This window comes from Brachionichthys hirsutus, chromosome 7 (genome assembly GCF_040956055.1).
Source record: "Brachionichthys hirsutus isolate HB-005 chromosome 7, CSIRO-AGI_Bhir_v1, whole genome shotgun sequence".
NCBI classification, from domain to species: Eukaryota; Metazoa; Chordata; class Actinopteri; order Lophiiformes; family Brachionichthyidae; genus Brachionichthys; species Brachionichthys hirsutus.
The window spans coordinates 7,675,458-7,701,479 of record NC_090903.1 but is presented as its reverse complement, the minus strand read 5'-3'; the positions used below and the strand labels follow the sequence as shown (position 1 = coordinate 7,701,479).

At 47.7% G+C, this 26,022-nt stretch overlaps 2 protein-coding genes across 2 annotated transcripts; one reads left to right on the top strand and one right to left on the bottom strand.

Moving 5' to 3' along the window:
- The first annotated feature begins 38 nt into the window (after positions 1-38).
- Positions 39-8,713, top strand: rrp12 (ribosomal RNA processing 12 homolog). The gene is made up of 33 exons (XM_068741158.1): positions 39-177; positions 802-1,028; positions 1,176-1,259; positions 1,436-1,512; positions 1,595-1,700; positions 1,770-1,886; positions 1,977-2,115; positions 2,209-2,336; positions 2,440-2,538; positions 2,648-2,739; positions 2,813-2,924; positions 3,030-3,130; positions 3,220-3,334; positions 3,429-3,571; positions 3,836-3,957; positions 4,031-4,095; positions 4,177-4,339; positions 4,431-4,585; positions 4,722-4,789; positions 4,870-4,963; positions 5,040-5,198; positions 5,288-5,368; positions 5,479-5,584; positions 5,692-5,799; positions 5,903-6,060; positions 6,149-6,240; positions 6,354-6,509; positions 6,589-6,761; positions 6,842-6,952; positions 7,033-7,079; positions 7,310-7,388; positions 7,535-7,602; positions 7,696-8,713. Exons 1-33 carry the CDS (start codon positions 39-41, stop codon positions 7,879-7,881), a joined length of 3,870 nt encoding a protein of 1,289 aa, XP_068597259.1. The 3' UTR covers positions 7,882-8,713.
- Positions 8,714-9,626: 913 nt separating this feature from the next.
- Positions 9,627-25,736, bottom strand: antxr1d (ANTXR cell adhesion molecule 1d). The gene is made up of 18 exons (XM_068741015.1): positions 25,579-25,736; positions 22,872-22,943; positions 22,712-22,783; positions 22,066-22,147; positions 21,637-21,667; positions 21,477-21,550; positions 21,090-21,158; positions 20,922-21,002; positions 20,739-20,799; positions 17,211-17,309; positions 16,681-16,750; positions 14,007-14,085; positions 13,647-13,742; positions 13,513-13,551; positions 13,333-13,431; positions 13,097-13,261; positions 12,940-13,020; positions 9,627-9,923 (listed from the first exon to the last, which is right to left on the bottom strand). The coding sequence occupies exons 1-18, from the start codon at positions 25,734-25,736 to the stop codon at positions 9,627-9,629; spliced, it is 1,725 nt and encodes a 574-aa protein (XP_068597116.1).
- Positions 25,737-26,022: the final 286 nt, after the last annotated feature.

The following is a 26,022-nucleotide window of genomic DNA, read 5'->3' as shown; positions in this document are numbered from 1 at the left end:
AGTCACCAGCCTAAACGTGAATATATTCACGCCGTAAAATGGTCAAATCGGGGAAACTTCGGTCTGGCAGCGGCTCGAAGCTCAAACGGTGGAAGAAAGGACACAGCAGCGACTCCAACCCGCAGACGAGTCGTCATCGGCAGGCTGCTAAGAGCCGCTTCTTCAGCCGACCCACCGGTACGAGCTTAGCACACGTGCTGCGCCTGTGGCTAGCGGCTAGCCGTTTAGCTAGTAATGTGTTTTCCGGCTAAATGTATATAAATATAAATATGTCAGCGCATAATACAACTTTCAATCGTCCTGTCCTTTGCCTCTGCTAAGCTGACGCGAATCGTCACGTTTTAACGGCCATTATTTATTGATCAATTCCATCCGTCTCTAAAACAAACAGGCTGATAAGAAGAAGCGCAACGTTTCACTTTATGTGCGACGACTCCGGGGATAAAGCGCGGACTCCCGCAAATTCAAGCTTATACTTAGACCTCTGTTTGGAGACTACAAAAGTAATCAATTACTTCATCACATGCACGCTACTTGTTTTCCAACCCATTGTCAAATAGTGACTGGTTACGTATAGACCTCGTCAAGTAAAGTTTAATTTAAAAATAGTTCGGCTCTCGTTGAATATTTGGTTTTATCGGCAAAAGAAAATACCATTTATCAGTTTCATGCAACAACCAAGTCCAAAAGGAGTTTGATTCCTCCACGCACCATGAACATCTTCAATCCTCCTTAAAGCTGGAAGACTCCCAGCCGTAGGCATTAAATCAGTCTGATTGAATGGAACCGTAATCCCCGTAGGAAAGAGCGATCTGACAGTCGATGCTCTGAAGCTGCACAATGACCTGCAAGCGGGACCGCTGCAGATCGGCGCCGGTCGTAGAGACGACCTCATGGAGGAAGAGCGGCACGAGGCGTTGTCGGAGAAGACCTCGGGAACGTTCCTCAGCGGCCTGTCGGACTGCTCCAATCTGACGTTCAGGAAGGTTCAGGGCTACTGGGAGTCCAACTCGGCCGCCCACAAAGAGGTGAGCGCGACCCGGATGTTACCCGATGCGTTGACGACGACGACGCAAATAAAGAGCAAATCTTGAGAAGATATTTGAGACTATAAAGTATGAATAACTGTCATTTCAAGATGCTGTTTTCCACCCCTCTCTCTCTCTGCCTGTCAGGTCTGTGCCGTGTTGGCAGCCGTTACCGAGGTGATCCGAGGCCGAGGGGGGAAGGAGACTGAGACGGAGTACTTTGCTGCTTTGGTGGGTGCAGCCTTTATTATTATTATGTTGGCACTGAACACTCGGTTTGTGCTCTGGAGCGTCTCGCTGGAGGTTTATTTTGCTAAATGTACTAAAATATTCATTCCTGTATGTTCGCCGAGACCTTACCGTTTATCTTGTCGGCGTGCTGTATGGTGTCTGTGTGTGTTTCGTAGATGACCACTCTGGAGGTCGTGGATTCAGCAGAGTCGCAGGCTGCCGTGGCGTACCTCCTCAACCTCGTCATGAAACGGTTGGACCTATTTTTATATATAAAACGATTTGGTTCTGACTGAAGCCGTTCTTCACCTGATTGGGATCCTTTGGTTCCTCAGGGTTCCTGCTCCGGTGCTCATGTCTAAGTTCTCAGACACCACCAAAGCTCTGATGGACGTCATGTCCCAACAGGCCACGGCTGAGGCCGCCTCGGCTCTCAGATGGGTGCGTGGATTTATTCCTCATCTGTTTTTTGTTTTTTAGCAAATATTTGAACTCCTCTTGCCTTCCTAGATCCTTTCCTGCTTGGCCACTTTGCTGAGGAAACAGGATGCATCCATCTGGACGTACCCGTCGACTCTTCAGGCTTACCACGGCCTCCTCAGCTTCACTGTGCACAGCAAGCCTAAAGTCAGAACCACTTAAATCCAGAATTGAATGCGATCCTTGCATTTCTACACCTTTCGCGCCATTTATTTCTGTTGCATTCTTACCTCTCAGGTCCGTAAAGCGGCTCAGCAAGGCGTTTGCTCCATTCTGAGAGGCAGCGACTTCCTTTTTAAAGACGATGCCCCGGCCCACCACCCCGCTGCTGCAACCACGGCCAAGTTCTGCATCAAGGAGATGGAGCAGGCCGGAGGTGAGGCCACATTCAAAGCGCAAACCATTATTGTTGTTCCTCATAACGGTTTATTAGCTTACCTGTGGCTAATTGTCTATTCTTTTCCCTCAGGCAGCAAGGAGGACACCACCACCCTTCATGTGTTGGGCCTCCTGAAGGAGCTGATGGGGACGTTTCCTCTGGGAGCCGTCAAGTCGTGCTGTGAGACTCTGCTGCGAGTGATGACACTCGGCCATGTGGTGAGAATGCCGACGCCTTCGCAGCCCCCCCCCCCCCCCCCCCGCCTCGGCTCATCTACGCAGACGCAGTGTGTAAAAGTGGCTGCCATGTTTCTGGCTGCAGCTCGTCACGGCGAGCGCCATGCAGGCCTTCCACCGGCTGTTCAGCAGCAAGCCGAAGGCGGCGACCCTGTCGCCGGAACTCAACGCGCAGATCATCACGGTGAGAGAATACGGCGGCGCAAACGGGGGGTGGGTGGGGGGGGGGGGGGGGGGGGGGGGGGTGTCATTTTGCAAAATGCGAGTGCTGATGGGCGGTTTCTCATCCGCAGGCGCTTTACGACTACCTGCCCAGCGAGAAGGACCTGCAGCCCCTGCTGGCGTGGCTCGCCGTCATGGAGAAAGCACACGTTCACATGGCGAGGTAGCGAATCGTCGTCGTCACGTCGTCCGACTGTTTGTTTGTCTGATTTAACAAGCGTCCCGTCTCTGCGTAGCTCGCAGTGTTCGCTGACTTTGGGCCACCTCCCTCGCCTCGTCTCCGCTGCCATGTCCTGCCTGCTGTCTCCTCACGCTCAGGTGGCCTCCGCGGCCGCCAGCACGCTAAAGGTAAAGGCATTGCCTTAGAGATTAGGATGTGGCTGTTTGCCAGGCTGTGGATGGTTTCAGAATTGCAGCTGAATCTTGTTTCTTTTCGCGTGTTGCCCGTTTCAGACGCTGCTGACTGAATGCGTTTCCCCACACATGGAGGGACTCGGAACGATCACGGCCAAATCCTCCTCGGGGAATCCCTCCCACATCTGCAAGATGTTCCGGTAGGTTCCCTCGGCTGGTCTCGATCTTTCTTTTTTAACCTTTCCCTTTTGTAGAGGCTCATTGCGATCGCTGTTTGCTCGTGTTCCAGTGTTGTAGAAGAAGGGCTGTCCTATCGCTTCCACGCCTCCTGGCCGTTCGTGCTTCAGATTCTGGGCTGCTTCTACCGAGTTGCAGGGAAGCAAGCTCACCCCGTCATGACCAAGGTAGGTCCCCCCCCCCCGAGGGTTCGCCGAGCTGTGAGCGAGGAGGGAGGGGGACGGGACGCTTGTCTGATTGTTTGTGTCTTGCGCGGGACAGTCCCTGCAGTCTCTGGCGGACCTGCGCTCCACTCCTCGTTTCCCCTTCAGTGGTGAGCTGGACCTGGCTGTAGGAGGAGCTGTAGAAAGCATGGGGCCCGAAGTGGTGCTGGGCGCCGTGCCGCTCAACATCACCGGACACGAGTAAGCACACACACACACACACACACACACGCACGCTGAGTTCTATTTGTAAATGTAGTCATTTAATATGCAGGTTTTTTTAAATCCCCATCCCTGAAGGTGTTTGAAGCTCATTTTAAATATGATGCCATATTTTTATTTGCATAGTTTAATTTACCGACTCAAACCATCGGTGTCTTGCGTCCTCCTGGGTGTCACGCCCCCCCCATCCCCTTTCTGGAACTCCTTGTTTAACCGACTCCGTTGCTGCTTCTTTAACGTCAGGGACGACTTGGAGTTCCCACGGAGCTGGTTGGTCCCAGTCATCCGGGACCACGTCAAGAACACTCGGCTCGGGTTCTTCACTTCTTACTTCCTCCCCCTGGCCTCGACGCTCAAGCAGAGAGGTACAGCTGCCGCCCCCGCTTAAGCAGAGCTTTGACCTAAACGAATATTGACCGTTGGATTCTTGTGTTCTAGCGGAGCAGTTGGAAGAAGCAGGGCAGAAACTGGAGGCCAAAGTCTACCAGACATTACAGCTTCAGGTAGCGACGCCGGCTTTCTGTTGTGCGTTCAGAGCGAGGAGCTTCTGGGACTCGGTCAGTGATAATTGTACATGCTTGCAGATTTGGACCATGCTCCCAGGCTTCTGCACATGCCCCGTGGACCTGTTGTCGTCCTTCAAAGGCGTCGCCCGCACGCTTGGCATGGCTATTAACGAGCGTCCAGACCTGAGACTCGCAGTGTGCCAGGCCCTACGCACCGTCATCACCAAGGGCTGCTCCAGTGGTAGGGAGGAGGCGTCAGGGTCAGGGAGGAGTCATGATTCAAGCTTCGTCCATGACCCTCGCTGTGTCTTTTCCTTTTTATTTGACTGCAGCGGAGGAAAAGGCCGAATTGGGTCGTTTCTCCAAGAACTTCCTGCCCATCTTTTTCAACGTGTACAGCCTGCAGCCCCCAGCGGGAGAGTCCAGCGCCTACAGGATGGCTATCCTGGACACCATAAAGGTCTACTTAACGGTCACCGAAACGGAGGTGAGGGACGATCGCGGGAGGAAGCGTTGCCAGTGCATCAAAAAAAGAAAAACGTTTTGTCCTTCACATGAAGTTGATGGCCTTTTTTAAAATATTTTTGTCGTGGTTTCGCATCGATGAAATCGATCATCTCCAGATGGTCCACACTTTGCTGCATAAAGCCGTAGAAAGACTGGGCAGCACAGACGTCAATGAGTTCACACGGTAAGACGCGAATATGAACCCGTTTCTATGCTCCTGTCTGAGTAGATGAAGCATCCCTGCCGTCTCTTTCTCCGTCTCAGCCTCTCAATGATGGACCTCGTGGTGGCTCTGGCTCCCTCAGTAGACGCGGCCACCATGACGAAAACCTTCGAGCTGATTAGGCCCTATTTGGAGGTTAGGCTGTGTTTAATGTTACACGGTTACACAAGTAGAAGCAATAGAATCACACATTGTGTGTAACGTTTTGAAGGCCAAGGAGCCCGGCATGCAGAAGAAGGCCTACCGTGTGCTGGAGGAGATGTGCGGAGGAGAGAGAGACGAGTGCCGAGCGTTTGTGGTGTCGAACCTGGCGACGCTCAAAGTCGTCCTGCTGGAGACTCTGAAAAATGCTTCGTCGCCTGCGAAGAGGGTGAGAGCGCCGCGCAGCGAGGAGTAACCGGTCGAGGCCAGAGTGCGGCCCGGACTGCAGTAACGTCTGATCCTATTCCTTCCTCTCAGCCGAGACTGAAGTGCTTGATCCACATTGTGAAAAGGCTCAACGAAGAGCACAGAGACTTTATCGCCGCTCTCCTGCCAGAGGTACAAATGCTGGCGAACGCACAAAGGCGGGAAGCGCCGACGGTCATCATCATCATCATCATCATCATCATCGTCATCATCATCATCTCACTGCGTTCATCTCTCAACAGGTGATCATTTGCACGAAGGAGGTGTCTGTCGGCGCCCGCAAGAACGCCTACAACCTGCTGGTGGAAATAGGAAATGCATTCGTCCGCTTCTGTGGGAACTCGAAAGGTACCGCACCTCTGCTGTGTGTGTGTGTGTGTGTGTGTGGGGGGGGGGGGGGGGGGGCAGCTTTGATTATAATGGGTCGACGTTCTGACCGTCCGTCTGTGATCCAGGCGCCATGGAGCAGTACCTGGTGTTGGTCTATGCCGGACTCACGGGCTCCGTCACCATGATCACCTGCACAGTGCTGGCGCTGACTCGGCTGCTGTTTGAGTACAAAGGTGGGGGCGGGGGGCGGGGGGGGGCCTCTGACCCGCACAGCTCTGGTTCTGCGTTTCTGAATCCTCATCCATCGGGCTCGCTCCTGTGCCGTCTCTTTCCCAGACGCCATCGAGGTGACCACCAGGGAGCAGCTGCTGCACAATGTCTGCCTCTTGCTGTCGTCCCGCACCAGAGAGATCGTCAAAGCTGCGCTGGGCTTCATCAAAGTGATCCTCTTCATCATGGACCCGAAGACTCTGGCGTCGCACGCCGCGGTCATGGTAGGCGCCAATCGCGGAAGATATGAACCCGCTCTGAGAAGACGGATTTCATCGTTTAATACAGCGTGAACTCTGACCTCCGTTTTAGATGCAGGGCATCGGGAGCATCACGGACGATGCGAGGAGGCACTTGAGGACAAAACTGAAGAACATCTTCACGAAGTTCATCAGAAAGCTTGGGTGGGTTTGGCTGTTTGGAATATGCTGTGTACTGGAAGCAAATGTTGCCGCTGTCGTTTTCCCGTAGCTCAGCGGTGTGCGTTTCTGTGTCTGACTTCCTGCGGCATACCCAGGTTTGAGCTGGTGAAGAGCATGCTGCCTGCAGAACACCACAAGGTGCTCGCTAACATCCGCAAGGCCGAGGCTCAGAGCAAGAGACGGAAACAGGCTGCAGAGCAGCAGGACGACTCTGAGAGTGAAGAGGAGGCGCCTAAGGCTAAGAGCCAAAGGTAGTCGGCTTTGTGGGTACCTCGGGTCCTTCGTCACAGCCCAGCCGCCTTAAAGTCCTTCTGTCCTCTTCCCGTTTAGTATTGAGGACATCCTTGCAGAGTCCGACAGCGATCTGTCTGAGGATGAAGGGAAGGCTGGGAATGCTCGGAAGAAGAGCGGGAAACCACAGAAAGGCCGTGCCTGGCTCAAAGAAGGAGGGGGAGACGACCCGCTGAACTTCCTGGATCCCAAGGTTTCCCAGAGAGTACTCGGTACGATGGTTCCTGAGAGGATGCAAACCAAAAAAAGGTTTATTATTTTATGAACATGTTTTTTTTTTTGTGTCTCTCAGCCACCAACCCAACAATGAAGAAGAGCGGCAAGGTTGGGCATGGCTTCAAGGTGACGTCAGACGGACGGCTGATTATCAGAGAGGATGAAGAGGAGGATGCGAAAGACAAAGGTTAGACGGACTCCTGTGGACAAATGTCTCGTCCGATGTCTGAGCAGGCCGTGAGAATAACCCGACGACTCTCCCCGTAGATGGGGGAGAGATGAAAGATATCCTGGAAGAGGCTGGAGTCAAGAGTGTAAGTACAGCAATGGCCTCGTTTCCACCAAGCAGTCCAGCAAAGCCGCTCTGACGCACGTATTGATTATGTTTTAGGTCATGAAGCAAGTCGTTTTATATATTTCTGTTGCTGCTTGTTCCGGCGTTTTAATGACGCCACCGTTGGTGGCGATATGCACTCTTCTTTTGATATCAAGTAATTGATGCTTTTCATTTATGAGCCACATTTAAAAAAAACATTCTCTTCAGAAAAAGATTCAGAAAAGGAGGTTCCGAGATGACAACTTTGGTGAGGACATGGATCTCGAACCCCAGCTGAAATATAAAGGTGAGCCAGGCGCCAAACGTCCTCCGGGATCTGTTCATCGGCCTGCGTTCAAAGCTTTAGTCACAGGCTGAAGCTGAGCTCTTGTTAGGACTGTGTGTGCCATGTCGATGACGAGTGTGAACTAAGAAGCACGTTTCCTTTCTCAGCCGGCGGCTCCGGAATCCACAGACCTCTGGCAGGAAAGGGAGAAAGCGGGGCAGAGTACAAGTCGAAGGTGCGTCCGAATACCTCCAGAAACACACTGTCAGTGTCTTCGGTTGTAAATCCTAAATTGGACTGTCTTTTAATTTATTCCCACTTCTCTCAGAAAGGAAAAGGGGACGTGAAGAAAAAGGGAAGGGTGGATCCTTACGCTTACATCCCTCTGAGGAAGGCCCAGCTCAACCGCAGGAAGCGTGCCAAACTCCAGGGCCAGTTCAAGGGCATGGTGAGAGGAGCCCAGAAGGGGGCGCTGTCTGGAAGGAAAATGCAGAAGAGAAAGGGGAAAGCCTGAACAAGGGCTTGTGTCGGATACACAATGGACTTGAAACGTGTTGTGTGTGTGTGTGTGTGTGTGTGTGTGTGTGAACATACTGGAATACAAACGTGTGTTTCAGATAGACTGAACGTTTTCAAGTCTTTTGGAAGCTCTACGAATGCTTCCTCTCCCAGTCACCAGTATGTGTGTGTGTCGGATGTAGCCTTGGTGGATACCCACTCACAAAAAGGAACATCTGCTATCGGCCTGTTGTGTATTGATCACCCTTTTGGTAAACTTTGGTAAATATTTGTGTGAACTGTCTGGAAGTGTCGATGAATTTGACTTGTTTGAGAAGAGAGATGTAATATTTGGTCACTTCACATGGCGGAGTCCTGATACTCCGAATTAAAAGATCATATATTCATAAATATAAAATGTACTGTAATCATTTATAATGGCACATTTAGGAACATGTAAAAACTGTTTTTTTCTTTTTAAAGATCATCTCAATCTGTTGGTGAACTCGTGTGGCTGTGCGCCTTCATTACAGCTGTTGAAGAGAAACGGCGGATGTTTATTGTACAGGATATTAACGTAATAAGCCCAATAAAACGCTTTTCATTCGGAAGGGTCTAAACTCACTTTCTGGCCACACGACCCGTACTAACATGGTGAAAATGGTTTTGGGTTGGATTTTAAGATGCAGAAAGAAGCGAGAGCAGCAATGTCGAAGAAAAACAAAATCCAAAAGCTATTTCATTTTCTAAAATGTAGTGCTAATCTCTCAGACTTTGTATATAAATGTCATTGGTTGATTAGTTTTCTTGCAGCAGCAGTATACCGGTAATTAGTTTAATTGTAGAATGTAAGCACAAAATGTTTCCTCCTACATTATCCAATTAACTAATAAACATGTCCTTGGCCTCTGATGCGTTTGCAAGCTGATTCACAATCTGTGCAACATTAAAATAACTTCTTTTTTTAAACACATTCAATAAGCAAAAAAGGAATCAGCGCTAGAGAGCTCATAAAAACATTTTATTTATTGAAGACTGATCCAAAAGGGTCGTTAATAAAGAAATGCAAGGCAGACGGTCATTTCGGTCAGTAAATGCAGTATACAGGAGAACCCTGGTGGTCCAACTTTTCAAAGCCATCTCACTTAGAGGTGCTAATGAGACCATAAATATATTGGATCGCTTCCTTTAATGTCTGTTCCCTCAAAGATTAGAAAAGCAAATTCTCCAGATAAAAAAAAAACAGATTGAGATTTATTATAATAAATAAAATATGGAGAAACTGCCCTGCAGTTGCAATAACATCGCTGTAATTCTACACTAAATACTACGTATGATATTAAAAAAAAAGTTGAATGTGTCATATCGGTCCGATTTGTAGCATTCTAAGATTGTAAAAACCAACACCAAAGCCCACATAACATCTTCCTCTATACTCGTATACTCACTCTAGATTATCACCTACCATTACTCTAACGGAAAAGGAGACATTCTAACGTTCTACAACCTTTATAAAATTCTTTCATTCACCATACGCAAATACAGGCTTTATCAACTACACGCTTTCCTCTCTGTGTTTTTATAAACACGTTCTTTTATGAAACTCAGTAGCAGATTCTGATATCAGTTAAATATTTTTTTTGCTGCCCAGCAACAAAGCAGTGAGCTTCAGATCGGAGCTCCTGCCTTCTAAGATTTGACACCTTAAGGGTGAGTGGAGGACGTAGGCCTTTTTTTTAATTGGAGGCCCACTTTTAATCCTCAGAGTGAAGGTGGGGCTCGAGATGGTGGGGGTCCCCGAAGCCCAGGGGGTGCGCGAGTTGGGGGTGGACCTGGGGGCAGTTGGACCGCTGAAGGGGGTGCGCGAGAGGGTGGCGTGGTGCGGGGCCCTCGAGATGGAGGCTTTGTACGGGGGACAGAGTTGGAGACCAGAGGTCGCTGTTTGACCGGTGGGGGAGAAGGGGGAGGAGGTGAGGGCTGGTGATACGTGTGAGCAGGAGCCCGGTTGTCTGGGGTGGACTCCCCTTCTTTGACCCGTTGGAAACTAATACAGCGACCCTGCATGAAACAGAGAGACAGACGAAGGGTAAGTCACACGGCGTCATCTTTTCAACACAGAATACAGATTAAAACCGCGTCTTTGTGTGAAAGTCAATGAGCCTTTAGGAGCCACCGGCCCAGAGCGGTTTGTGTGAGTCTCTGCCCAGCTCTGCTGACAGAGGCGTGACTGTCTGAGGGCCCCCGAGGGCCCACAGAGTCTCTTCTGTCTTCTGTCCAACACCTGCACTACAATAGCAGTGATGCTAGGAAAGACAGGCATGGACAAAGTTATCATGCAAACACACACATGCATCTGCAGCCCCTCCCCCCCTCCTCACTTCAGCCTCCCTCATGTCCTTGACTTGTTTGAAATGTAAAGGGGATTTCAATATCTCCAGAATACTTTGCAGAGGCTCCTTAGTGTTTATCATAATTTACAAGTCTGGGAGAATGGAGCGCTTCTCTTATTGTTCTCATTGATGGCTTTTTGCGCTGCGTTCTCTTGTATAGCATCCTTTCTGCACAAACGCACACTCCCCTGTCTCGCTCAGACAGTGTGTGAAGGATGAGGAGTAGGTCTCTGTGTCACAGACCCTTGGTGGTCTGATTATAACACCTTATTAAACAGAGAGGCCCTAAAGTCACACAGGGGCCGTAAGAGAAGCAGCAGAGTAGTGACTGAGAGGGGCCATTGTGTGTTTGCGGCTGTGTGTAATCGATTGGTGGGGGTGTGTGTGTGTGTGTGACTGCTTTGGTCTTGTCGCTGTGACCGTGGTGAAAGGGGCAGTTTGTGAGCAGGAGAGCAGCAGCACAACGCCAGAGAGAGCATATGGACACAATGAGAACACAAGCTCATGAATATGAGTGCGTTTGTGAGAGTAAGCAGGCCTCCGTCCGAACATATGCCCTGAATGAAGCGGCGGCCTCATGAATAACAGACGCAGGGAGAGAAAGGCCTGCAGGAGAGCACGGAGAAGCTTCAGACTGGCACTGAACAGGGCCGGGGGGGGGGGGGGGGGGAGGGAAGAGACAAATTAGAGCTTTCATTTACATGTTTAAATCAAGGTCGTTAGGTCAAGTGCTGAGAGAGGTCAGCGCTGTCTCTCTCGGGATGGTCCATCTCTCTGTTTGCTCCTCGACTATGTTTGTGTCACAGGAGAGAGTCCAGACTCTGACCTGAAAGGATCTGCCTGTTGCCTCGCATTGGCAATAAGCACTGCATGATCGCTACACGCCACCAGGCGGGTGCAGATGCACCCCTTGGGTACGAGAACGCCTAATGAAGACCTCTCTGTGACCGGTATCCATGAGCACCAGTAATCCTGTTAGCTGATCTAATATTAAAACCTCATTTTAAAGAGCAAAGAGATTCAGAACCTCATTTTAAAACCACATGCATAGCTTTATACCTTAAAAAATTTTTTTTGAGTTGAACTAATCCTTTAAGTAAAGCAACAGCGAACCCGAGACTGACGAGGATGAAGAAGGGGAGTAGCCCCCTGCGCTCATTTGTACTGCCAGTATGTGCAGACGGGGAGGGAGGGGGGGCATGGTGGCCGCCCTCTGGTCTGGTCTGTGCCGTGTGCCGAGGCCATCAGTGCCATCAGCTCTGGGGACAAAAGAAGGGAATCTCTTCTGTCACAATATTGCTCGTGGCCTTTCAACTGCCCATCTGTTTGTGTGACGCTCACTCGGGAGAGCTGACACACGTTACAGTGACACGCACGTATGCATGCACGCACAGCAGGGAGAGATCGGACGCAAACAGGAAGCGTGGCAGGAACTGGCAGCCCGTGACGGCCGTTTGCAGGGGCAGTGAAGTAGGAGTAATGTGGGGAGAAAGCCGGATGGGGCTCCTTGTTAACAATCTGCATTGGTGGAATCTGATCTGTGCTAGTTAACGCTGCACTTTTCTTTTTTTCCCAGCATTGCTGGGCATAATTTCCTGCTGATTTTTTGCTCAGCTCCGTTTTCTTGAGTTCAGATCGATCCATGCCCAGATTTTTAAAGAAAACATGAGAAGTCATTGTTGTCTTTCATGTCCTGATCTGTGACATGACATCTGTGCTCCTTGCATTTTCTGCACTTAATGGCTCGTGAAGGGATTTGGTAGGGGTCATTGTTGAGCGGCTCTCAGTTACACAGAAAGTGACTGACAAAGACTCAAAACACGTCTGTCCGGCTGACAGAGAGCAACTGTTCCGCTTAGGGGGGGTGGGGGGTATGGAAAGAAGGGATAAAACCCCCCCAATGATGACCAGATTTATAGACTCCAAATACAGCAGACACACTGTTACGTCAATCGAAACACAAAGATGAATCACTCCATTCAATGCAGAAATCAATACATTTCACAGGCCTCAGTCGCGAAAGGGCGACAATGAAACCATTCACGCAGCGGAGCAGATGTTTCACCATGACAACTGGCATGATGATGAAAACATGCCTTTGGGGTAATGGGATGTACACATGGGATCAAGGATAGATAACAGGAGCCACTCTGCTCTTCATTCCATCTTACACTCATGTATATAACTGATTTTATGCAGAGCAACCAATCCAAAAAAAAACGTCCGACACAGGTGGATCTTACTAGAATCCTCACGCGAGAGTAGAGAGCTAAGTTGGAGCGTGCGACTTATAAAGGTGACAGAAATCAAGTCATCTTCTGTGAGTCGCACGCTGTTCACCCGCTCTTAAACAATGGCGGCCTTGACTGAGAGGCCGCTGTCAGTGGTCCATTGACTCGTTGTACACGGACTGAGCTGCTATGTTGAAGCTGCACATGCTGCTCCATGACATGTGTGGTCTTTATGCGATGTGACAGACAGTAAAGCTGCGTGCAAAAGCTCCACATGGAGAACACAGACGTCTTCTGTTCCAGCCGCTTAGCATCTCTTAGACGGAGCAATCCCAAATAATGAGACAATGGACACCACTAAATCAGAGTTTTGCATGGCTGTGCCTGTTTGTGTTTCATCTGACATGAGGTGGGGATTAAAAGACAGCAGTGAGGGGGGTGGGGGGGGTTCACCTGGTCTCCAGGGTGGGGTCTCATCAGAGAAACCTGGTTGTAACCCCTCCTGAAGAGAGCCCACAGAGCATCGAGCTTCCCCTAAGGACACAGAAAGAAAACACTGAATCCATAAATCCTATTTGAGATTAGGCCTCCGTTCAGGTAGAAGACTCACCTTGATCGGGGTGTACCACCTCCTTTGCTGTGGGTGGCGGCGGGAGGGCTTTCGAGGCTTGGGCTCGTACGGTTCAAATTCCTGCTCTGGCATCTTCACAACGGCATTTTTTGGTTTGTCCAGCTTGGCCCCTTCCTCAGTGGACCCTTTCTCCCCCCATCGCACCTACGGAATCACGATTAAAACATACATGCTTTGGATTTGGATAAATGTGCGATGTGTGTAAACAAAAGCACCTCCATGCGCTTAATGCCTCCCACTCCTCTTCCTCCGTAATAGGATGCGTCCACCGTAGGCCATCTCTTCTTCGGCATGCCATCATCATCGTCTGAATCCTTAAAGTGAGAGCCAGTTATATAGAAACGTGTTTTCATGCACGGTGTTCAGATTAGGATGGAGGAGGAAACAAGACTTACTGGTTCTGGGGGAGGAGGTGGTGGAGGTTCTTTTATCACCTGATGATGTAAAAAAAAAAAAAATTAAACTGTTGGAAATGCTAAAAATAATAAACAGATGAGTTGAAGTCCTGATGTCTGGCATTCAACCTCACCACAGTGCAGCAGAGGGGCCAGAACCACCACATCAGCAGCAGAGCCAGCAGCAGGAACACCACCAGCAACGATATGAGCACAATGGTGCCGTCAAACTAGAAGCCAACACAGAATCACTGGAATGAGGTTCAGTGGACACAAAAAAAAAACAAGCTGAGACAAAGGTGAAAATACCCAGTGGAAGTACTCACAGCCTCCTCTGATGACAGAGACAACAGAGGAGACCCCAGAGAGGAAGGAGAGAGGAAAACTAACAGAATGGAGAATAATAAGAAGGCTGAAAGGACGTTTAGTCAAAAAGGGCCGAGGGAAACGTCTTCAGGAGTTCGTGCGATGCAACACGTACAGGATGCACTTACACATTCAGTGGTAGTGATGTGAACGGAGCTGGTGATGTAGGAGAGGCCCTCGTTCATGCTCACCTGCAGGTAGATCACCCTGCAGAAACATGAGCTCCCTTAAAAGCCTGCGTGCACACATTCATCTAGATCCACGCCACAGTTAGCAGTCAAATGCCCCCCCCCCCCCCCCCCCGCCCAACCACTTTATCTGTATTGTAATGACACATTATTTTGAGGTCAGGAGGTTCTCCACCTCCAGACAGTTAAATGACTTCCTGCATGTCCTCTAGCATCCAGCGCTAATATCTGTGTAATAGCTACAGGAAAGCTACACTGATAAGACAGGCTGGGGGGGGGGGGGACATTTAGTAACAGCAGTGCTGATTGGAGAAAAGGAATCAATGTGAATATTTAGTCGGTAGGTTATTCATGAAACTGTTGAAAATAAACACAACAACAAAAACACAAACGTGCAGACATCTGGACTGCAGTTATGAGCTCTGAGGAGAACGGCGCCTGACTTTATGTGTCGTTTCTATGGTTTGGGGGCAGAAACAAGGGGGGGGGGGGGGGGGGCATTGAGGTTTGGGTTTAAATTTGAGAAAGGGGTGACAAGGGGAGGAGGTCACTGCCTGGTGGGAGAGAGGAGAAGAAACAGAGAGTTGGGGGATGGTAGGAGGAGGGTCTATCCTGTTCTACATCCCTTTAGCACCGTTCCTCCCCATCTTTACTCCCCAATCACTGACTCTGCCCCCCCCCCCGCTCCAAATCCCACCCGCTGTAGCTCCTCTTATATCTCCTGCTGACACGTCGGAGCTGGGAATCGGTAGTGCAGGTGCTCCTCATCTTTTCTTCAAGTGCTCCTTTTGGCCTAACCTTCCCAATAAGCAGCCCTCCTTTCAGGCAGGAAGGGGGCATGATGCTATCAGCCCCTCTCTGACAGCGAGATCTCAGGCCCTATCAATCATCAATCTGCCCACTATATATGTCTCTGCCCCTTGTGTGTGTGTGTGTGAGGGGGGGGGGGGGGGGGGGGGCTGCATCCGGAAGGTTGCCAGTCAACATCGATTTGTGTTGACAGCAGCGTCAATGACTTCATCCTATGTGATAAGGCTCGCGTTGAGCAGGAGGCGAGTGAAGGTCTCAAGACCCAGGCATCGGTTCACCTATGATGTGATTTGACAAGTAAGGGTTGATTTTTGTAGGGTTTCAGCTTAAGATAAGTTCCATTGTGAGTAGGTTTGATCTGTCCAATAGCAGGACCGATTGAGAAATGAGCTGTTTTCAGTAGTAATCATTGATCTGTCCACTTCCTGGTGTGTGGTATGGTTCTTGTTTCCTTCCTACATGAAGAAAATGTAAAACAACAACAACAACTTCTAATATATTTTAACTACTGAATTTGTCTTTCAGTATTATCCAACATCTCTGTTAAAACCAGTTACACTCTGTGGTGATGGACGTGTTCCATTTTCAGTGGCTCTGTTCTGTTCTGCTGAGGAAGGCCTTGAGCCAAGACAGAGGCGAAAGCTTCAGAATAAAAGCATGCCCGCTGTAGTGAAGGCTGTGCTGTCAAGACGTCAGCAGTGCTCCTCGGATGGTGTTTTATTTAGATCATATTTAAAGGTCGTATTTTTGGACTTTTGCTTGACAAATGGTTAAAATTAAACATCTACGTTCATGCACACATCAGTATTTTGTATCAGTGTTTGGCACACAAGAGATCACAAAATAGAATTACACATAATCTGCACACTATAGTGTTGCAGCTCAGAGCTCATTGGCCAGCTGTTCAGCCATTCACAGCTGACTTCCTCTTTAGTAGCGGGCAGGACATTAGTCAGTGCTGACTCTAATAGGCTCCTCTCAGATGGAACGACGCCTCCTTCAGGCAACCTTACAGTGTGTTACGATGCTCCTTGCTCTGCCTCGGTCTCAGGAGGTGCATCCAAAACAGCAGACTCACGGACTGGATATGTTGCTGGATTTAAAATGTAAAAACAAAACATATTTCCCTCCCATCACTGAGCAGAACTCCCCCCCACTGAGGTGGTACTTTGCACTGGTGGAAAAAGTCAAGATCAAATCACTCTAAAAACAAATCTAAGTGACAGCAACAAGACAGATGATGGCTGGGAGGTGTCTGAGGCCGCAGGCTGGAGTGTATAATTATGTACAGGACTACAGGCAGAGGGGATGGGAAGGCTTCTTGGTCTCGGGCCTCTCCGAGTTAAGCCTATAGCTTCCCTCTCTCTGTTCCGGATGAAGCTTCTGCAGTGAATCCCTGGGAGCAAAGCTGGAAGTCCCTCAGAGGAAACTTTACACTCATCTATCGGGTCCAATCTCATTTTTGCTTTCCAAAAGTGTCAAACAACGATTGGGATACATCACCCACCACCAAATACACAAACACACGGGCAGTTGCGATGGTCTTCTCCAGCAGGCTCTCATTAAGTCGTGTTCCTGGGCTCTACTCCTGTTGTCTCCTTGCGATTGGTGTCTGGCTTCGTTAGCGGTGACAAACACTGATTGATCACAGACACTCGATGACTTTGTCCCTAATTTGTTCAAGGACAGCAGTCTTTTGTGTCCGAAGCAAACTTGTGCGCAGCTGGTAAATAAATATCTGGGCTCAGAGTGTCGCAGCCGAATTAGAGAACGTTTGACGTTTGAGAGCTAAACGCGAGCTTACCTCCCAACCTCCTCGATGACAGGAGCAGGACAGAGCAGGAAGGTATCTTCTATTCCAGCTGGTCGCTCATCTGCACCAAGAAAATGGAAATCATACCTTAAACACATTTTATGTGAAAGGCCCAGATGAATCAGTGACGCGTTTCACTTTAACATTATTTAAACCATTTGGTTTTTGACTCCTTCTGTAATGCGCTTATTAAAGATCTTTGACTTTGTCTACAAACATGAAAGGCTAATTGCACGCTCCATAAAAGATTGCACATCAGTGGAATTGTGTGTTTTATGACCTTTTATTATAATAACCCCCTCACCTGTGCAATAATCATGTCTTCATTCAGCATCCTGATCTCTTACACCTACCACGTTATTGATTGAATTTGAGGGGAATAGGCATTTTCCGTGCACAGTTTTAAATAGTTCATTTCAAGTCATGAATGATGGAATAAAAAAAAGTGGTTTTATATTTTTGTCGATTTTATTAATCTTAACTAAACATGTGCTGATCTTTCCTTTTCTTCTGATACTTACCCACAGAGTGTGTATCATTCAGTTTGAAGCTGCAGAGGACCTGGTCAATGTTTCTGGCATGGAGAAATCCATTGCCTCTCACCACCACTTGGAAATCCTCTGTGCAAAAGCAAAAGAACATCCAATAAAGCTCATAGTATCTGATGTATAAAGAAAGATAAAGAGAGAAAAATTTGGCCTCCTATTGAAGTAGAAGAAAATATGGTGCATCATTATGCTGAGTCCTAATCATGCATGCCTCATTACCTCTCATTTACATTTGTAACTTGTGCCATCATAATCTCCAATAGCGTTAATGCTAAAAGGCTGCTATGCACAAGTATGTGCTGTGGAGAGAGTAGAGGTGAATGTATGTGCATGTGTTTATGTTGTGTGTGTGTGTCTTTGACCTTTAGTTCCCCCCAGGCGCTGTTAAAGCACGCTGACACTGTCTTGCCAGCATATGCTGGAGTGTGGCTGCTACCCAGCATATGTTAGCAAGTGGGGGGAAAAAGCACTTGCTTGAAAACATGCCTGCAGGGCTGACAGCAGCACGGCACTGTGCAGTCGGTCCGACCTTACCTATGGCACCATTAGCACGTGCATGTGATGCATGTGTCCGGAATGTACACATACGCACGTGCTCTTTTCATACATGTGAAAAGCTTTCGTGCTTTTCGTGTCTTCAGGATGTGCGTGCGTGAATCTGTGCAGGCATGTGCATATGCGTGTGTGTGTGTGTGTGTGTGTGTGTGTGTGTGGTATCTGAATGTGCCACGAGGCTTCCTCTAGCCTTATTCTGACTTATAGAAGTGAGCGTTTGCAACACCTTTAACATTTAAAGCGTTAGCGTGAAGATCACTGGATAAAAGCATGACTGGGTGAGGCTCCAATATGTGATAGTATTTCCTTAAAGGTCAGATATGCTGCTAGAAACTGCCCATAAATACGGATAAACAGAGCTGAGAGGAGAAATCACATTTACAGATGGTGTAAAAATGTGGATTTGCCGCTGGAGCGTCTAGGATGTTGTTTATTTGATCCTATATATGATATAGGTATATGATACTGTAGTACAAGTTATCAAACACATTACATCTTATTTATTATGAACAATTCAGTTCCTGGGTTTATTTCCAAAGCAGTTCTCTGAAACCGCGCACAGCCTTATCCGCTGTCTCCATGTGTGCATGCTCACTTACAGATGTTCGATGTTTTGCAGTTTGTCAGAGCTGCTCATGTCATTTCCTAAGCTGGACTCTAACATGTGTTTACCTAACCCTAACCCACACAAGCACAAAAATGCACATGCCACATGTCTTCCCCTTCCTGCCTTAAGTTTACTTTAAACACAACCGCAGCGATTAGAGCAACACATCACAACGATAATGTTAAGTAACATTATATTGTCTTTTTCACATGAACTGGTGTTTTGTGTGGTCACAGTCTCAACAATGCAACTTAATTAGAGGTTTTATCCATAAAAGGTTGCTGATGCCCCATTGTCTCCTCCCTTTCACACAAAGCTACCGTCAAGCTGCCCCAGCTGCAGCTATGACATGTGCTCACATGCAGAAGCACAAGTCAGCATGTAAACGGTAAATGGCAGATCTTATCCCAGGGTCAGCTGTTTCACACTGATTATTATCTTTATGTTTCAAAAAAATGGCAAAAGAAATGTACAATTTATCTATTTGCTTCATCCTTCCAGTAAATAAGATAAAATTCACTGTATTTTAAATACATGCAATGGTTGAACATTAGCTCTTGTGTCATCTTTCAAATTGTTTTAAACCAAATTGCTTGCAAAAATAAACATTTAATGAACACATTGCATCTTGTTGATGTTCATTGATGGCTTATCAATCTGATGATCATCTACACACTGAAACGTGATGGGCTGAAAGGTCAGCGCTGGCAGACACATGCTGGGCAGGGACTGGTGGTGTCCCGCTGTCATGTCCAACACATATGCTGCTGTCCCCTCCGCCGCTGTCCGCCTGCCTCCGCAGCCGCATGTCCAGTTACATCTGCACCTGAGCGCTTGACGAGGATTTCATGATTGTGTGGCTGTGCGACTATAGCGCATGTGCCATGTATGTGCACCGCAAATGGGGCACGGTTTGTCTGAACGGTGGGTCCTCAATCACTTTAGTGCAACGGGACAGTGAAGGGCAGGGAGGGGCAATGGAGGATGGGATGTCGGGGAGGAAAGGGTCAGGCGTTAATGAAAGCAGCAATCTTTGCTGTCATGTTGGATCTAAGGCCCAAATCTCATTGTCCGGTGTGTGTGTGTGTGTGCGTGTGTGTGTGTGTGTAATCTGTGCTGTCATGTCACATAGTGTGGCTCAACGTTCACTGTCCAGTCTCATGGCCTGTTTGCAGGCAGCACAGTCTGATCACTTCACATCAATGTGAGGGACGTGTGTGTGCATGTGCTTGGTGACTGTGTGTGTGTGTGTGTGTGTGTGCTTTTGTAAAGCATGTAAGGTATGTGATTACATGCAGGCAGAAAGACAGACTGTCACAACACCAATGCAATATGTCATTCTAATATATGTAAATATTTCAGGGTGGATAAATGCAGGCTGATCGTTATATTAGAATCTTGTCGACACGCTTTCGGTTCAATATAAAAGACGACTCTTGTGACAAGCACTTGATAATAACATAATCTCACATTACACTCCACGAGGACGCATTGGGTGAGAGTTTTAAGAGTCAATGGGACAATTTAAATGAAAAAGATGCCAGCATTTGATGCCTTAAATACGAGCTCTTATACATCATCTTATAATGATTCATTAATTAGACCACAATCAAGTTTGTGTGGGGCCCTGGTTTCCTAGTTCACTGAACATTAGGCGGCTCATCAATCGAATAACAAATGAGGCTGTTGGAGGATATTTAGGTGCATGCGAGCAGACACACCAAAAGTCTGGCAACAGACCAGAGACATTATCACATGGGAACTAGTGTGACATTATTCTGCCCCATTTTTGTCCTTTCAAAAGCAACATTTCCATTCCTCTCCTCACACCAGATCCTCTCCCCTCCGTCATATCCCATAACGGATCTAGACCTAATCTACATTGGTTGTCATGGTAGCTGCGGATGCCTTCTCTTAAGTGAGTCCTAATAAGGTCATGTCAAACCTCATCCATCCTGTCGGCAGCACACAAAGCCTCTCTCTCCGATTGTCTTATTTACTGAAGTTGTCCGGATGCACAAGAGCAGGACAACGAAGGAGAACGGAGGAGGAGAACGGCAAACTAGGCCAGGAGCAGCCATGCTTAAGGGTTCAAGGTTAATTCCTCTGACCAACCCCCCCCCCCCCCTGCCCCCTTCAGCACACATGCTGCGTTGGAGCAGCTATGCTAATTTCCCCTGTCCGTGAATGACAATACGCTCTGTCACTGTGCAGTCATAAGCGTTCATGCGATTAGTCAATGCCACGTTTCCCTCCAGAGGCTTAAGATGGCTGTCATCTGACACAAATGTACATCTGACCTCCCAACGTCTTAACAATCAGCTGCTAATAACTCTTACCTCCTGCACACACACTGGATGGCTCCGCCGCTAGAATCTCAATGCACGACTTCTTGATGATCTAAGAGATTAAGCAAGAAGAGGACCATAAAATGACCATTTAGGAACATAATGCAATTTTGTATGTCACTCTGTGTGTGTATGAGTACATGTGTGAGTATAAATGTGGTTTCTGTGTGATACCGAGTCAATGATTCCCCTGAGGGCTTGGAAGCCTCCCCATACAGGAAACACATGTTCCACAGTGTCTGCAATAGTTGCAAGCTGAAAACAAACAAACATATTGATGCTGAAAAAAATATGATTGCTTTTATATTTGTATCTTTACTGATATTATTGGTTGAAGCCTACCTGGGTTTGGTTGAATTCTTTGACCCCTACACAATAAACAATTGCGCCCATAGACCTGGCTCTTTGTGCCTACAAGAAAAGGAAAAAGTAAAACGCAATAATGTGGGACCCGGGTAGATTTAGGGTGCCAAAGACATGCAACACGAAACGCAGCCTGCTTCAATCCACACATCAGCGCTGAACATAATTATAGGGCCAGCGGAAAGGTGGGCCAATGTTTAGTTTCGCCTTGGTTTTGTGCCCTCAGATAACGAAGGCATGTTACTGGAAGTGAACTATAAAAGCATAAATCTTTTATGTACTGTGAAACAATTAGTGGAAGACCAAATCGTAGCAGAAAAAAATCAAAGTAAATCAACTCTTTTGTTTGGCCTCCCTCAAACCTACCTCTCGCTGGGCTGTGTCAAACTGCCACTCATTCAGTTCTCCGTCAGTCAGAGCGATGATGACGCTGGCGGTCCCTGCGGAAACAAACAACGAGCATGTCCTCTGAAACAGCGCAGTAAATGTAGCCTCGTGTATAATTAGTGCATTAGAGGGAAGTTACCATGCTTCTCTTGATATATCTGCGCATTAGCCTGCAATTATGAAGAAGGTATTGATTTAGACGTGAACAAATTCAAACAGCAATTTACAACATTGTAACAGCCTGCACTGAATTTGTAGTCATGAAACATAGAATCTGTGTGTGTGTGTGTGTGTGTGTGTGGCCTGGCGAGGCTCAGTACAGCGTTATGCTATAGAACAAATGTCATTTCAGGTATTGGTGATCTTTTGATTGTAGATCAACAAAAAAAACTTTTTACACCTGATTTGACAAAAAAAAAAAAGGAAATGAAAAGTCATTCATGATTTCAACTGCTCCTTTAATGGTCTAATTATTCCTGGTTCCAGACTCAGGTAACAGTTCCAAGATTTAAATCTTTCAACAAAAAGTGTTTTAACAATGCATTGATTCCACAGCCTTCATCTTTACCATCTCCAGGCCCAAGTTCATGCACGTGTCTCCTCCAGGAATAACCCTTTTCAGAGCCCATAAGCCATCAGTGATTGCCTCCCTGTAAGATAAACAGACAAACAGCCTGAAAAAATACCCTGGAAGAAATGTTAGGGGAAGAAAGAGAGAGAGAGAGCGGTAGAAGTAGAGAGTAGAGCAGGAGTGGGCAATCTTTTTGACTCGCGGGCCACAATGGGTTCTAAACTTTGACAGAGGGCCGGGCCAGGAACCGATGGATGGAGTGTCTGTGTGAACTAATACAAATGACATGTAAAAGCTAGTACATGAAAGGATTTGGATGAATGAGGTTTCATTATAATAAAATTTTATTTAATTATATAATTTGGGCAGGTTCGGCGGGCCGGATTGAAAAGCCCAACGGGCCCCCAGGCCTTAGTTTGCCCATGTCTGGAGTAGACTCAACTATTATTCAAGGTTATCCCTCTGTCATCCTCTGTGCTGAATGCATTGCTTTGTATTGGTAGGTTGCCTAAAGGAAGATGAGATTTGTGAGCAATTAAATATTCTCTCTTTAAAAAAAAGGGCGGTTTGTAAGACCAAAGAGAAGCACAAGAGAAGACATGTCCAGCAGTAGCGGTGTACTGTAGTGCCAAGCGGCTCCTACCTGTTCTCAGTCAGTTTCATGATGATGTTTCCTCGCGTAGAGAAGACGATGAAGGACATTCGCAGCATCGGACTGCAAACACACACGCATTTACATTCACATGCACCACAAAAATAATAATTAATCCACATTCACCAATGATTTTCGTCTTTTTTTTTACCTGATGAACTTCTCTGCCAGCTGCTCCACAAAGGAGTAAATCTCTATCCAGTGATACTTCACACTTCCAGATCTGAAAACAATGAAGCTCCAGCTTTAAAGGTGCAGTCAGCATAGTTTCGTCAGAGTACATGCAGGATCAATGAGAAGCTTCGCCAGCTTTCCTACAATAAATACATGAAAACGCTGCTTGTAGAAAACTGCAGCAGGTATTACCTCCGGCGAGGCGGGGTGGAGGTTATGTGATTGTCTGCGTCTGTCTGTCTGTCTGTTAGCAAGATAACGCTAAACATTCTGGACGGATCTGGATGAAATGTTCAGAAAATGTTGGACATAATGCCAGGAACAGGCAATTCAATTTTGGGGACGATCCAGAAGAGAACCTAGATTATGGATCACTTTGAACTTTTCTCAGATTGCCATGAAAGACATTTGCGTCTCCAGGATGAAGCTTGTGAATTTAGTGAAATGTCTCAACTATTGGACTTTGATGATGTGAAGAGATGCCTCCAGCCGCTCATGACATTCCTTTACTTCGGACACTAACCTGTCAGCAGTGAGACGCTGGTTACCCTGGCGACATGCTGCTGTGTCCATGACACTCTCCTTAATGAAGCCCAGTCCCATGGGGCTGCTAATGGGGGAGGCTAATTGTTGCTGGGCCAGCGGGTTGAGATTAGACGGGGACAGATGTAGCAGTCTGCCTCTAGCAGCAACCATGCAGCAGGCAGCTGGCCTGCGTGTCCGTGTGCTTGTGTGATCTGTGTTTATTTATGTGTGTGTGCATGCATGTGAACAGATGGTCCCAGTCAGCAGGTCTAACAACAGCAAGCCTAACAACAGGCTGGGGGTGTGTGTGTGTGTGTGTGTGTGTGTGTGACATGAACAGTAGACGGAGACAGGAGTAACACTCAGCAGGGGGCAAATGTGAGTGTCTGTAGAGGGATGCAATGTCAAACAGTTGTGTGTTTGTGTGTCTGCAGTGCACGGTGGCGTCAGAGGGACAGAGGGAAAGGATAAATAAATCAGCTGGATGCGCCTTCGTGCCTCGCATTTTACCCACTTATTCTTTACCTCGGAAGTGAAGGAAGTGATCCGCGAGGCAAGAAACAAGATCAATATCTGAACATTTTTAGTTAGCTGACACACACACCTACACACACACACTTATGGACGATTTAGTGTAATCTCCATGCTTTTTCATTTGCATAATATCAGGCTCGGATCTCCTTACATCTGCAACTACTTGGATCAGTCAAAAAGGGACACTGTTCAGACCCAGCCATAGAACATAACACATATTATTCCATTTGTGGGTAACCAGATAGAGAGGGAGCCTGGTATTTCGTCTGGGTCAAACATGGAGTATAGGAATGCGGAGGAGCGCTGATAGCGCTTTAGGTTTTAGAATGTTCATTCTCTCCTCAGCAGGCCTCAAAAGCTTCTGGAATGCCAAGCCAATGCAAAGCATGTGAGCGAGACAAAAAGTGCAAGATCAGCGTAGACATGTAATTACAGGATAGTATCAGTAAAGCAGTAGATTAGGTTAACTGTGTGGTATTTAACATCAGAAAAACATCCAACAAGGCAGTGTCATCTTGGGGAAAAGAGCAGAGGCTTCCCGAAGGCTTGCTGCAGCATGTAGGTCCAGACAGACAGACATCGGCCTGGCCGGGTGTGACGTGCCACACTCCCCAGGCTCCTCCTAAACTTTCTGAAGCAAAGGGTAAAGGCTGACAGTGATCATGTTGACGACAAGCTCAGACAATTTAGTTGAAATCACCGGATGAGATTATGGTTTGGATGACAGTTTAGATTTTATTGTCTCTATTACTTTGCTGTACTTTACTAATGTACCTCTTGTAAAGCGACTTTGAGCATCTAGAAAAGCGTTATATAAATACAATGTATTATTATCATTTCTAAAGATGTTGTAATTAGCACTATTATATCTGTTATCAACACAATTTATGTTGATATATAATGTATTAAATCCAGATTCAGATATGTCCTCTTTTGTTGACATTCTTGTTGATGACAGAATATAGGCCTAAATATCAGGATGCAATGGTTTTACACAGTTAAGAAGCCAAATATTGCTGTAAGACACTAGCTTCCTGCAGAACAACAACCGAGAAAGGCCTCCTCGGGGTCAATCCACCCAGGAGATGGGAGTGCATCTCCGGATCATCAGGCCACATCGCACCGCTGTGCAGCAGCTGCAGCTGCGCCCGCAGGCGTGACGTCATCAGCCTGAAACTCTATCCATCCTGTTCGCCCCGCCCACATCCCGTGTGGGTAAAGCTCATTCTCTCTGAGCCTCTCGATTTAATTATAACGAGAAGAAAAGAGATTTAAAACAACAACAACAACAACAAAAGTCTGAATCTCGACTTCTACTCGTTTAATTCTGTTTACTGAAGAAAAGACACAAAGAATGAAAGTCGGACACGAGTCTGTTTCCACTTCAACCGGATTCCCTTAGAACGGATCTCACGGGACATAAACGCGCCGATAAAGACTTTTAAAGGTCCAGGCTGAAACGTTCAGGCGACTTTTCTTTTAACACATGCAGCGCAGGAACGCGGAGCGGGGGGGGGGGGATCTGACTGATGCGCCCCGCATTGCTCAACCACTGGGCGGGTTGCGCGGTAAGGCGCAGCGATGAGAAAGTAACAAAGCCATAAATAATCATATCGGACACTCACTTGTCCAGGACAAAGTAGAGGTCGAATGCGCCCTGACAGGACCTTTCCTCCTCCTCCTCCTCCTCCTCCTCCTCCCTCTGTAGCTCCCCTTTCACCGAGACGCAGAGGAAAAGTCCCAGCAAAGCCAAGGCGAGGAGCGGCGTGCGCGTCCTCGCCATCTTTCCCGGTTTCTGTTCGCAACTCCAAACTCCCGTGACTCTGAAACGGCGTCACATTGTCGATCAGGATCTTTCTGGATCGACCCCTGCGTGAATATCCGAGCGGGATGTTATTGCTGCTGTACGTTCTGCCTAAATGGGAGGCTTGCTGAGTTTGAGTCCGGTTCTCCAAGTGTTCTCTTTCAGGATGGGGGGGTGGGGGGGGTGGGGGGGGGTGGGGGGGCAGGATGGAGGAGAGGAGCGACACCCGAGGAAAGATATGAAACTCCAGTCAGACAAAAATAAA

Excerpts from the sequence above, each read along its gene's own strand:
- rrp12 (XM_068741158.1), top strand. The coding sequence starts at position 39 with ATGGTCAAATCGGGGAAACTTCGGTCTGGCAGCGGCTCGAAGCTCAAA. Across the intron at positions 6,510-6,588 it reads CCTAAGGCTAAGAGCCAAAG|TATTGAGGACATCCTTGCAG; the intron begins GTAGTCGGCTTT and ends CTTCCCGTTTAG. Across the intron at positions 7,389-7,534 it reads ACCCCAGCTGAAATATAAAG|CCGGCGGCTCCGGAATCCAC; the intron begins GTGAGCCAGGCG and ends TTCCTTTCTCAG.
- antxr1d (XM_068741015.1), bottom strand. The coding sequence starts at position 25,736 with ATGGCGAGGACGCGCACGCCGCTCCTCGCCTTGGCTTTGCTGGGACTT. Across the intron at positions 22,944-25,578 it reads CTCTACTTTGTCCTGGACAA|ATCTGGAAGTGTGAAGTATC; the intron begins GTGAGTGTCCGA and ends CATTGTTTTCAG. Across the intron at positions 21,668-22,065 it reads TGAACTTGGGCCTGGAGATG|GCTAATGCGCAGATATATCA; the intron begins GTAAAGATGAAG and ends TCATAATTGCAG.